This window comes from Drosophila bipectinata, chromosome 4, assembly GCF_030179905.1.
Source record: "Drosophila bipectinata strain 14024-0381.07 chromosome 4, DbipHiC1v2, whole genome shotgun sequence".
In the NCBI taxonomy this organism is placed as follows: Eukaryota; Metazoa; Arthropoda; class Insecta; order Diptera; family Drosophilidae; genus Drosophila; species Drosophila bipectinata.
The window spans coordinates 11,965,379-11,978,979 of NC_091740.1; the positions used below are offsets into that span (position 1 = coordinate 11,965,379).

The following is a 13,601-nucleotide window of genomic DNA, read 5'->3' on the forward strand; positions in this document are numbered from 1 at the left end:
AGAGTCTGGGAAAATTTCTCAGAGAAGGCAACTGCAACATCATCCGCATAAGCGATAACTTTGCAACCACCACCTTCTTGGGATCGCAGTAGGCTATTAACCGCCACGTTCCACAGTAGGGGTGAGAGTATGATTCCGGAGTGCCTCTTCTGACATATCTATGAAAAGATTCTCTTCCTAGTGACGGCTCAACCGCCTTGGGTATGAATACGACCTTCGTCCGCAACCACATTGCGGGTACGATGCCTATTCTGAAAATTGCTGAGAAAGCTTTCCTGACACAAGCCCTCAGATTGGGTCCGGCTTTAATTAGTTGAGTCGGGACAATGCCATCTGCTATTGCTATGCTATGCTATTGCCCAGCTAAGATACCTGTTAGTCAATAGGTATTCGAGTTGGTTACGGAGGGAGGAGCTGTCCCCTGTCTCCGCGTTTCCAGGGTTGTTTCTTCTAGAGAGCATCCCGGCAAATGTGCCTCAGTGAGAGCCTCTAGGATTTCTTTGCTGGACCTTGTCCATTTACCTTTCGAGGTTTTAATGTATCCTACGTTTGGTGCAGTTGTTGCGAGGACCTTCCGGAGTCGGAAGGCCTCTGATGTTTGCTGAATGTTCGTGCAGAACTTGGTCCAGGAATTCCTTTTTGCCTTACCAAGTTCTTTGTTGTATTGCCTAAGGTTCGCTTTATACGTCTCCCAGGCTGTCTCCGAGTTTATCTTGCTGGCAAAATTAAAGGCCTTGCGGGCCTTGGTCTTAAAGGGCGCAAGTGTTTGCGACCACCATGATGGTTTCTTTGACTTGTTATTCCCCGATCTGCTTTTGGGACAAGCTTTATTGAATGCCCTGGCGCACGCTGCCGTAAGCGTGTCCACCATGGCATCCAGGACTTCCCTACTGTCAACGTCCCTTGTTGGAGGTTTCCCCAAGGAACTTTCTAGTTTTTTCCTGTATAGCTCCCAGTTTGCTTTTCTCCGGTTGCGTACCATTAGTCGATTAAAGTTCGATGGTCCAAGAAAGAGAGTTTCTCTAGGACTCCCCATCTAACAATCTTGTCTGCTAGGGAGTCAGAGTAAACTTCCCTTCTGTACTTGACTATAAAAGTGGGTTCTGTACCCCTGTTATCCACCAGAAGATTGCAGCCTACGAACAAAATTCAAGATTTACTCACCCCTCTTGCTCGTGTCAGTGCTTCCCCACTGATGATGATGGGCGTTGGCATCGCAACCTATGATCAGGTCGATCTTATGCTTCCTGCTGTCTTCTACCAGCTGTTTGAGTAGCGGGTGAGGTGGGAGGGCCTGGTCGTGGCTAAAATACACCGAAGACACCCTTAGAGGACCTCGCTTCATTACTGAAATTGGGAAGCAAACAGAGGTTAAGGTTCTTGTTAACCTGTTGTATCGGCTTTTTAGAGCCTATACTCCGACGCCTCCAACCCAATAATCCTGCCCCCAAGAATTCAGGGTTCCTGGATGAGGGCCACATCATCTCCACTCTCGGCGAGGTGGAGTAGGAGGGCAGCAGACGCCGCTTTACTGTGATGGATGTTTATCTGCAAGATTGTCAGGGGCATTCTTACAATTCTCCACCACAGTAACTTCTGCCTCCGTCTCGGAGCTCAGCAGAGAGTCCTCCTCGATTCCGATTCCACTAAGTGCCCTTGCCAAGTCGCTCTCCTCCGAGGTGTACCCTTCCAAGATGTCCTCCTCTTCATCCGACATTCCTTCCGGGTGCCCCTCTTCGGTCGGCTCCTCCAAGTCTGGCCCTTACGCATCTGCCTCCAGCCCGATACCTCCTGGTTTGCTCTTCGGATCGGATTTGTGAATACGGACCGTCACATGTTCAAATCCGTACTTTTACCGGTGCTCAGACCTTTCCAGGGATTTTATGGTCTCCTCTTTGAGGGTGAGGACGACCTGCCTCCGCAGTCCCACCGCCTTCTCGACCTTGGCGACTCTCCAGACCGCTGTTAGAAGCGTCGGATTGCATCCTAAGCATATGTAGTTAAAATGGTCTTAGGGTCGGCTGGATTTTCTGTGAGCCACACTCGCGCCCTCGGTTTTCTTAGGATCTCCTCCCAGTCAACCGCCACCAGCTTAGCTCCAGGGTAGACCTCTCCAAGCGATGCCACCATTCGCTTGTAGGTCATCCTGCGACTTCGCATTCTGGTGGTGGTCCTGGGGGCTTCTCCCTCCGTGGACCTCTGCCTTTTCACGCTTTGCGCGAATTCCTTGGCAGGATCTGACCCAGCACGTTTTTTCTAATCTAGCCTCACACCCACCTTTTCCGGTTTAAAATCGGGCAGGATCTGCCTTGCCCACTCAATAATCTCGGCTTAGTCCGGGTTGGCTTTGGCCGATGGGTCCGCCCTCATTAAAATGAAGGCTGCTCTTCTCCTACCTATATAAGAGCACTTTCGCTGGGTCGAGTGAGACGCTCCCGGACCTTGCTGGTTGGTTTAGAGGTTGACCCTGGGGTCTTCCTCTCCACGCCGTTCGGTGGTCCCATAGCTAGCCACGCTTTGGAAGAAGAAGCCTTGGCAACCTGTAGGGGCTTCTCCATCTTAGGAAGTCCTTGGCTTTTGAGGGCCTTGGAGTTTGACGGGTCACTGACCCCATTTCCGGGCTTTTTTAGGAAGTTCCCTTCTCCGCTTAGGTTTTTAATATTCATGTTTTGGTCTCACGAGTAGGCGGGAAGGAGTTCGTCCATTATGACATAGCCCGCTTGTCACGATGGATAAAAATGGGAGGTCGGCCGGTCCCCCAGAGTTCGCATATTAGAGTCAGAGCTTCTCGATAGCTTCAAGATAGTGTCAAGTCGATAGCTTTAAAACTGAGAGACTAGTTCGCGTAGAAACAGACAGACATACAGACGGACAGACGGACATGCTCATGAGAACTCAGGAAGTGATCCTGATTTATAGGCCGTTTTCCCTTGACCACCGTCAATATTATAGTCCAAAAATCACGGAATATTCAAATTTGATTCTTACGTATTCCCCCATTGCAATGGAGATTATGTTTATTATTGTATCTGTCCTTAAAAAAAAAAATTGAATCGTGTTTTTTTTTTCAATATTTATTATCTTATTTCAATTTACTCACCATTTTAAGTTCTTGTTCTCAACTGCACAGCTACCAAAAAATACGCAAACAGACACATACAGCAACGTTGACCATTGCGAATGGGCGCAAAGAAAAATAAAAACTAACAATTTTTGCAATATAATTTTTTTTTAAATTCATAAACAGTGCCTTCTTAATATGTTACCATTACCAGCGACAGGAAACGTAATCCAAAATTGTGTTTTTCCATTTTCGTGTTTTTGCTCTTTCCGAAACATAACAAAAACAAATGCACAAATTCACTAATGCTTTTCTAAAAACTAAAAAAAAAAAATGTTTTTTCCAGGCGGACCGATGTTTGCATAACATAGAATAAGCGAAACGACCGCTCACCTAGTAAGCGTTGTGGTAAGTACTTACCACATGGCCAATAGCCACCTCGAGTAATGCAAAGGAGCTCCAATGAAAATAATGTTACTTTAATGAGTTCTTTTTATACCCTTGCAGAGGGTATTATAATTTTGCTCAAAAGTGTGCAACGCAGTGAAGGAGACATCTCCGACCCTATAAAGTATATATATTCTTGATCAGGATCACCTCCTGAGTTGATATGAGCATGTCCGTCTGTCCGTCTGTCCGTCTGTCTGTCCGTCTGTCTGTCCGTCTGTCTGTTTCTACGCGAACTAGTCTCTCAGTTTTGAAGCTATCGTCTTGAAACTTTGCACACACCCTATTTTTCTTTGCACGCAGTATATAAGTCGGAACGGCCCGGATCGGCCGACTATATCTTATAGCTGCCATATAACTGATTGATCGGAAATGGTATAACTTTAATGTTTTTAGAGTTAGAGAGTTCAAATTTGACACAAGAGCCATTTTTGGCAAAATAATACGACGTGCTAAATATTATAAGGATCGGTCGACTATATCCTATAGCTGCCATATAACTGAACGATCGGAAATGACCCAACTTTCGTGTTTTTTAAGATAGAAAGCTGGAATTTAATACAGATTCTATTTTTGGTCAGTTGATCCAACCTATCAAATTTCATAAGGATCGGCCGACTATATCCTATAGATGCCATATAACTGAACGATCGGAAATGACCCAACGTTCGTGTTTTTGAAGATAGAAAGCTGGAACTTGGTACAGATTCTATTCTATATTCCGGTTTTAACTGCAAGGGTATATCAACTTCGGCTCCGCCCGAAGTTAGCTTTCCTTTCTTGTTCCATACTGACTTTATTCAAAATAAAACTGTCTTAAGAAACTTACATTATTGTAAGTTAACCTTAATACTATTTAAAAGTACTTAGAAACGCATTGCACGCTGATATGTTACATGACCCTTTTGCAAAAAGTGTACCACTAATGAATGTTATGTTAGACTTCATGGGATCGGTTATAAACTGTATTCTTACTTACTTTGTTTTATGTGTCCAATTATCTAAAATCTAAAAAAAATCACAAATTTAAAATGTGCGAAAAGTAAATCTAAAATCCACAATAAATAAAATAAATGTTTCAAGCAACTTTATTGGTTCAATAGCAATTACGCTTAATTAAAATAAATTTCGCACTTAAAATTGGTGTTGCGACACAAATAGAAACAACTTTGCAATACTCTTTCCTCGGGGCATTCCGTTGGTAAACACTGTCATACACAACTCGATTTCGATATCTTGGGGTCCCTCCAGGCTTTTTTTTAGCATAAGATTAGCTTGGTTGTTATTTTTTATTATTCTGTTAAATAAAAAAAATATTTAAAAAATAATTTTTGAACTGTTTGAGACCTGTTTTCTTATATTTATTTATTGCACCATTCTTAAACAAAGTGTAGGTCAAATGGCATAGATTCTATTAGAATTAGAACGACAAAATGGAAGCCGATAAAAAAAAAATGCTTGACCCAACCCAACAATAACATTACCAAGCTTTGGGATTTTTTAAGATAGAAGCTAAAAGTTTTTTCGTATTTACAATTTTAGAATTAATTACAATGAAATTCTTAAACGGATTGGCCAACTATAACCAATTATTGCAATGTATATCCGATCTCAAATGCAAAGGTATATCAACTTCGTATTTGCCCGAAGCTAACTGGTTATTTGTGATGTTATTTCGCGATTTTTATACTCTTGCAGAGGGTATTATAATTTTGTCCAAAAGTGTGCAACGCAGTGAAGGAGACATCTCCGACCCTATAAAGTATATATATTTTTGATCAGGATCACCTCCTGAGTTGATATGAGCATGTCCGTCTGTCCGTCTGTCTGTCCGTCTGTCTGTCCGTCTGTCTGTCCGTCTGTCTGTCTGTCCGTTTCTACGCGAACTAGTCTCTCAGTTTTGAAGCTATCGTCTTGAAACTTTGCACACACCCTATTTTTCTTTGCACGCAGTATATAAGTCGGAACGGCCCGGATCGGCCGACTATATCTTATAGCTGCCATATAACTGATTGATCGGAAATGGTATAACTATGGTGTTTTTAAAGTTAGAGAGTTCAAATTTGACACAAGAGCCATTTTTGGCAAAATAATACGACGTGCCAAATATTATAAGGATCGGTCAACTATATCCTATAGCTGCCATATAACTGAACGATCGGAAATGACCCAACTTTCGTGTTTTTGAAGATAGAAAGCTGGAATTTAATACAGATTCTATTTTTGGTCAGTTGATCCAACCTATCAAATTTCATAAGGATCGGCCGACTATATCCTATAGCTGCCATATAACTGAACGATCGGAAATGACCCAACGTTCGTGTTTTTGAAGATAGAAAGCTGGAACTTGGTACAGATTCTATTCTATATTCCGGTTTTAACTGCAAGGGTATATCAACTTCGGCTCCGCCCGAAGTTAGCTTTCCTTTCTTGTTCCATACTGACTTTATTCAAAATAAAACTGTCTTAAGAAACTTACATTATTGTAAGTTAACCTTAATACTATTTAAAAGTACTTAGAAACGCATTGCACGCTGATATGTTACATGACCCTTTTGCAAAAAGTGTACCACTAATGCATGTTATGTTAGACTTCATGGGATCGGTTATAAACTGTATTCTTACTTACTTTGTTTTATGTGTCCAATTATCTAAAATCTAAAAAAAATCACAAATTTAAAATGTGCGAAAAGTAAATCTAAAATCCACAATAAATAAAATAAATGTTTCAAGCAACTTTATTGGTTCAATAGCAATTACGCTTAATTAAAATAAATTTCGCACTTAAAATTGGTGTTGCGACACAAATAGAAACAACTTTGCAATACTCTTTCCTCGGGGCATTCCGTTGGTAAACACTGTCATACACAACTCGATTTCGATATCTTGGGGTCCCTCCAGGCTTTTTTTTAGCATAAGATTAGCTTGGTTGTTATTTTTTATTATTCTGTTAAATAAAAAAAATATTTAAAAAATAATTTTTGAACTGTTTGAGACCTGTTTTCTTATATTTATTTATTGCACCATTCTTAAACAAAGTGTAGGTCAAATGGCATAGATTCTATTAGAATTAGAACGACAAAATGGAAGCCGATAAAAAAAAAATGCTTGACCCAACCCAAAAATAACATTACCAAGCTTTGGGATTTTTTAAGATAGAAGCTAAAAGTTTTTTCGTATTTACAATTTTAGAATTAATTACAATGAAATTCTTAAACGGATTGGCCAACTATAACCAATTATTGCAATGTATATCCGATCTCAAATGCAAAGGTATATCAACTTCGTATTTGCCCGAAGCTAACTGGTTATTTGAGATGTTATTTCGCGATTTTTATACTCTTGCAGAGGGTATTATAATTTTGTCCAAAAGTGTGCAACGCAGTGAAGGAGACATCTCCGACCCTATAAAGTATATATATTTTTGATCAGGATCACCTCCTGAGTTGATATGAGCATGTCCGTCTGTCCGTCTGTCTGTCCGTCTGTCTGTCCGTCTGTCTGTCCGTCTGTCTGTCTGTCCGTTTCTACGCGAACTAGTCTCTCAGTTTTGAAGCTATCGTCTTGAAACTTTGCACACACCCTATTTTTCTTTGCACGCAGTATATAAGTCGGAACGGCCCGGATCGGCCGACTATATCTTATAGCTGCCATATAACTGATTGATCGGAAATGGTATAACTATGGTGTTTTTAAAGTTAGAGAGTTCAAATTTGACACAAGAGCCATTTTTGGCAAAATAATACGACGTGCCAAATATTATAAGGATCGGTCAACTATATCCTATAGCTGCCATATAACTGAACGATCGGAAATGACCCAACTTTCGTGTTTTTGAAGATAGAAAGCTGAAACTTAATACAGATTATATTTTTGGCCAGTTGATCAAACCTACCAAATTTCATAAGGATCGGCCGACTATATCCTATAGCTGCCATATAACTGAACGATCGGATATGACCCAACTTTTGTGTTTTTGAAGATAGAAGTTTGGGACATTTTTAGGTTTGGTTTTTGTATTATAATAAATTGGGTTATATTATCATATTCTCATAAGGATCGGCCAACTATATCCGATGTTTGCGATATATATCCGGTTTTAGCTGCAAGGGTATATAAACTTCTGCTCCGCCCGAAGTTAGCTTTCCTTTCTTGTTATTTAAAAAATTAAAATTATTTTGTCATTTTTATACCCCTGCAGAGGGTTGAGTATAGTATAAAACCGTGTTTGAAATTTTTCTAACACCCTCAAAATCTTGATTTATTTAGAAAAAACGGTTTTTCGGGACTTTTTTGCTCCTAAAAATTTCTAAGCGCGTAATTTTAAACCGATTTTAAAATTGTAGACGATTTTTGATAGTTAAATGTTGTAGCTTTTGAACAAAAAATAGGTCTCTAACTTATTTCAACAAAAAGGATAAAATTTTTATGCAAGAAACTGATATTTTTGAATTTTTGACGTGTTTTTCAGCCTTTGACGCCGGTTTAGAAAAATTTCAAACACGGTTTTATACTCGACCTAATGAACAATTCCTACTAGGTCTCTTCAAAAGTTCCTTCAATTTTTATTTTTTTGTCGCACTGTGTAATTTATGAGTAAATTTTTTTTACATTTGCATTTTGCTTATATTATTTTTATATTTTTTTTTTTATTTTATATAAAAGAACTTTTGTGAAAAATGTTAAAAATTTTGAAGACAGAGCACTTTTAATCGAAGTAACACATTGTAGTGCACGAAGGGAACTTGACGAAAATTATAAACAAATCAGTTGGTTGTTTTATTGGCCAAACTTTTTTACTTGCAAAGTTGTAAAATTTTCAATGAAAACTAATACAATATAACAGACACCAAATTAAAATTCCAATTGGAGAAGCTTCAATCCCAAATAAAAAGGATGAAAATTTACACATTGGTACACAACGCGTAAATTCCCACTTTCATAACATGTTTTGATGCTTACTCTAGTAGTAATAGAAGTCTAAATTAAATTAAATATCCAAAACAAGGAAATGAAAATTCTTCAACAATTTCCATAAGCCACAGTAATAATGCACGATAATGAACAGAGCTTTACCTCGGCCCAATTTAAATCTTTTGCACAAAGGTTCGGCTTAGCTTTACATTACGCAGACCCGAGGCACAGTACCTCAAACGGACAAATTGAAAGGACACATTCTACATTAACAGAATTAGCTCGATGCATTAACCCCCTCATGCCAAAATTAAAATGAGCGTGGCCAAAAATTTTTAATTTTAAATTTAAAGAAGAATTTAATTTAACCGGCTCTTCCGAAATAGTAGTAAGAGCCGCTCAAGAATTTAATAAGAGTATTCATTCTACAACGAACCAAAAACCGTTTGACGTACTATATAACAAACAACAGTGCCACTTCAAACTCTGAATAGACAAGTCTTGTTACGGCAATATTAAGGGGACCCCCCCCATTATCGATTTTAAATTGTGACGATTTTCAATGGGCTGGCAAATGAACATAAATTATTTTTTAGGGTTGTAACTGTGCTTACATATATTAAGACACAAAAAGGGAGAAAATCATTTCACAGAATTTTTTTTTTGTTTTGTTGTTGTTTTTTTGTGATCAAAGAAAAGCCCTTCTTTTCGGCGGCGCATGTGATTTCCGCTCACTGGAACATCTGAATCCAAAAATTCCAACGGGATTAGAAAAAGTACATGTTCGGCTCTGGTATGAACTACGGTTATTAACTTCGCTCAAAAATTAGCAAAATGGCGGACCTTTGAAATTTTTTTTTGAAAATTTCCATTTTTTTCAGCCACAAATCAAGTTGAAAAGTAAAGAAGATCTTCACCGATTTGATTTATCCTAGTTCATACGAGAGCTATATATGTATAGAATAATGTGTTAAAATTGTTAAAATTGTTAAAATTGTTAAAATTGTTAAAATTGTTAAAATTGTTAAAATTGTTAAAATTGTTAAAATTGTTAAAATTGTTAAAATTGTTAAAATTGTTAAAATTGTTAAAATTGTTAAAATTGTTAAAATTGTTAAAATTGTTAAAATTGTTAAAATTGTTAAAATTGTTAAAATTGTTAAAATTGTTAAAATTGTTAACGTGTTAAATTGTTAAAATAAAAACCGATTGGATTTTTTTTTAAACAGTGTAAAAACACTGTTTTGAGAAAAACGCGTTTAAAGTTTTGAGACGGCTCTCGCCGTCGCCTGAGGCTTTCACCATAAATCGGCTATATCTTCAAGAGTTTTTGAAATTTTTACTTAAAATTTTCAGGGAACATTCTTGAATAGTTATAAATTCGAATTAAATTAAAAAAAAAAATCGATTTTTTAAAACCGAGAATGGGGGGTGGGGGGTCCCCTTAAGCCGCGATCAGCGAAGCGTCTTTAAAACTAATCAGCAAAAACTTGAAAAAAAATATCCAGAACATAAAAAAACAAAAAACTAAACCAACAAAAAACACACAACCATGGATGAACCACCAAACTAGGCAAAAGACAACAACTCGCTCGAAAAAACATCAATATTCGTCATCAAAAAAAAAGTCGATTATGCATGCGATGGAGAAATCGAATCAATGAAAAAACTCAGGACGGATCAATTTTGAATAAATTGACTAAATTTTGACAAAATTGAAACTCTTAAAACTAACCAAAATTGCAGACATGGAAGTAACAGCCACCGAACCCCAGACATTGAACTTCTCAAAAGGTGAATTTATTGCAACAAGCGATACTATACATCGACGAAGCCACAATCCTGCAAGAACTAAAATCACAAAAAGTTACCGAAGTCAGGAAAATAATGAAAAAAAAAAAGAACACCAACCTTGCGGACAAAACATTGGTAGAAACGGGCCTAGTCATAATTTCATTCGAAACCACCAAGCTTCCAGATACAATAAGAATTGCTTACGATTATACGTGTATACCAATACCACTTTGATGCAAAAAATGCCTCCAATTCTTCTATGCATCGGACACCAGATTCGGACACCCAGCAACCATATGCAAAAGTACAGAATCATGTTCAAACTGTTCAAACGCGAAACACACAAACATCCAACAACAAAAATTAAACCCAACCAAAACAATACTGCAACATCAAAATTCACACACCACACCTGCACCCCGAGACAGCAACACCCCAAAGACAATCACGTTTCCAGAAGAAATGGACACAGACTACACTTTCCCCTCTACATCAAAGATTACACCTCAGGCATCAGAACTCACGGGAGACCTAAAAATAAGATATTTCCCAAAGATAAGTGAAACACCCTAGGCGCCAGCTTCAAACCCCCCAAACAAAATGCCAAAAATAGTAATAAAAACAAACAGACCACAGCGACAGCGAATCCTTTTACACCAACAAGACTAACGTAAAATCTAAATACTTAATCAGCTTCCTCTACTCTACCCTAAAGTCAAGCTCACTAAAAAATAAATATATATATGTATATATAATTAAATATTTTCTCCAAAATAGTTTGAAAAGATATATTTTTATTTGAGTTCCGATTTTGATACAGTCTGATTTTTTAAAACTGCTTAGAATTTCAGAACAACTGCTTAGGATGTTAGAATTTCAGAACTAACTTATCTTTGGGGCTCTAGGACCTTTTTATAGCTACCCTTGCAGATCAAAGCTCGAAAGAAGCTTTTCTCTCTGAGATGCTTTGTTTTCTGAAGAGAATAGATTGAGTCGGAACCTTTTACTTGAGGTGTCAGTTGACATGGAAGGCTTTGGGTCTCATTTAATCGAGGTGACAAGAAAATGTGAATTTCCTGTGATGTGGGCTCCCATTTAAGAATGGTTTGAGCTGTTTAGTTTTAATTCACTTAAAAGGAGTGAAAAAGATTTGAGTCGGAATTTCTTTTAACCCAAATATGGTTTTGCTTTTCAATCCGAAGTGAACCTTAGAAATTGGAAATCTGAAATGAGGCTGTTTTCAGCCGAATTGGAATAATTAAATGTTGATGTTTTTTCAAAAATTGGAATGAGGCTATTTGCAACTGGGTTACGAATTTCAATACAAAAGGCTTCAGCTTTGGTTTACAAAATTTACTGAAATACACTTAAAGAAATTTTGTTGATATGTTACTTCCCCATCCCTAAGAATTTACCCTGTCCTCAGGCGGTTAGTTTGGGGTATAACTGTAGGTCATGTTCTTTATTTACTGAACTTTTAGTTTCTTCTTCGGGACTAATAACCTTTTTTTTTTATAATTAATTATTACCCTTTTTGGGATGTTCTTAAATTTATAAATCAAATATATGATTATAATAATAATTATTATTGCTAGTATTATTAATAAAATTGTTTGGGTTGTTTTACAACCCAATTGTTTTGAATGGTTTTGAAATATTTCTTTGGCTATGATATAGGATAAGGGTTCGAGTTAAGTTATTTTGTTGTTTACATAATTAGTTCGGGTGTAATCAAGCATAGTATTTGTTCCTATTACATCTTCTATTTGTATAGAACAGTTGAATGCTTTTATTAAAATGTTTCCTTCTGCTATTAGATCTTTATTTATACAATTCTGATTTAACAAAGTTTTTGGCAAATTCCATGTTATTATAATGTTGGGTTGGGTTAAAATAATTAAATATAATTTAATTCGAAGTTTTTGTACATTTTTGTATATCTACATTTTGTATTTGTTTGTCTTAAGAGACCTACTATATATTTATTATTTACTATTTCTTTTGTTTTTACTTTAAAGACTTGCTGATTTTGTATGTAATATTTATCATGCAATGTTTCGGTTATTATATTCTGATTCTGATCCGGATACTGTAAGATTTTATAAATGGGGGTTTTAATAAAAGTACGAGGAATATGAGAAATTATCAATATTTCGTTAGTATTAACTTGTAACCAAGTAGATGTTTTGATATTTAACAATTTTTCTGAATTAATATGTTTGAGCGGGTCATGTTTTAGGAGCTTTAGGTTGAATATGCCTAATCTTGTAAATTTCATTCCTAATTTAATGTCTTCTATGTATTCTGTAAATTCGCTGTTTCCACCTATCCCATCCCTATCGTGGAGAGCAGATTGGGGAGAGTTCTGAACGAGAAAAAGACGACGAGAGACGCGAGATTACGACGAGCAGCAGAACAATTAAACAAAGACGAAAAAGGCGCGATTAAAACCAATTAAAAACGTGTAACTTACTTTATATTCTATAAATTTCAATCTATAATCAATTAAACATTACAATAAAACATTAAAATAAAACTAGTGAGACTTTCTCATTTTACAAGGAAAACACCAATCCTACAAATATGGGGGCTCAACCTACGTGATAAAGTGAAGTTAATAAAACGATGAACATATTAACTTAAAACGACGAAAAACTAAAGAAAAGTGCTGAAACGCTGTATTGTGAAATTAAAAACGACGACGACGCCACACACACAACTCTGATCTACACGCATACATTTACAACGACGCATGAGTGTATGTAAACAACGGGTGGAGAAAACGTGAAAAAGAACGACGAACACTTGCGTAAGAACGACGTGAAACACCGTGTTAAAACGGGAATTGATTTTCACAATACAAAAAGCTTGACTATACCTAGTCTGCAAAAATGTCTCAACTCGGTGATTTTGATTCCGTGCTGCGGGCATTGAAAACGGAGTAGAAGAAAAATGTGGATCTTTTACACATGTTTGTGTATGAAAACAACGGTGATCGGCATAATAGAAAACGACTGCGAAATTTTCAGGGATTTGACTTTGCCAAAGATGATGAAGAGTTTGGATAAAAAGTTTCATATGTTGCTGAGAATTTGTCCAACAACGATTTGGCTGTAATTTGCAACATATTGGGATTGCAGCATGACAAAGATGACCTAATGGTCTATATTTTTCGAAATTTGCAAGCGGGAAACTTACTGCCGGACGCCGGTAAAGAGAACGACGAAGATGACGAAGATGATGAATATGAGGACGAAGAGGAAAACGATGAGAGTGGTATACCGAACCGTGTGATCACTAGAGCCAGAGAGCAAGAGAGAGCTGAAAACAAGGCTTTGAACTCGAGCGACGAAGAGGAAGAATTTCGCTCTGTAGGAAGCAACAC

At 37.2% G+C, this 13,601-nt stretch overlaps 2 protein-coding genes across 3 annotated transcripts in view; both read right to left on the reverse strand.

Moving 5' to 3' along the window:
- Window positions 1-379: 379 nt before the first annotated feature.
- Window positions 380-1,717, reverse strand: LOC138926911 (uncharacterized). The gene is made up of 3 exons (XM_070282522.1): window positions 1,576-1,717; window positions 1,165-1,347; window positions 380-960 (listed from the first exon to the last, which is right to left on the reverse strand). Exons 1-3 carry the CDS (start codon window positions 1,715-1,717, stop codon window positions 380-382), a joined length of 906 nt encoding a protein of 301 aa, XP_070138623.1.
- Window positions 1,718-6,228: 4,511 nt separating this feature from the next.
- Window positions 6,229-13,601, reverse strand: part of LOC122322090 (fibulin-1) — a 608,226-nt gene continuing 600,853 nt past the window's right edge. For both annotated transcript variants that reach the window (XM_070282405.1, XM_043213493.2), the window contains one exon: window positions 6,229-6,455. In XM_070282405.1, the coding sequence (XP_070138506.1) occupies window positions 6,293-6,455 (163 nt within the window). In that variant the 3' untranslated portion in view covers window positions 6,229-6,292. The remainder of the gene's footprint in view (window positions 6,456-13,601) is intronic.

Excerpts from the sequence above, each read along its gene's own strand:
- LOC138926911 (XM_070282522.1), bottom strand. The coding sequence starts at position 1,717 with ATGTCGGATGAAGAGGAGGACATCTTGGAAGGGTACACCTCGGAGGAG. Across the intron at positions 1,348-1,575 it reads AGTTACTGTGGTGGAGAATT|TAATGAAGCGAGGTCCTCTA; the intron begins GTAAGAATGCCC and ends TCCCAATTTCAG. Across the intron at positions 961-1,164 it reads CACTGACACGAGCAAGAGGG|CAAACTGGGAGCTATACAGG; the intron begins GTGAGTAAATCT and ends ACCGGAGAAAAG.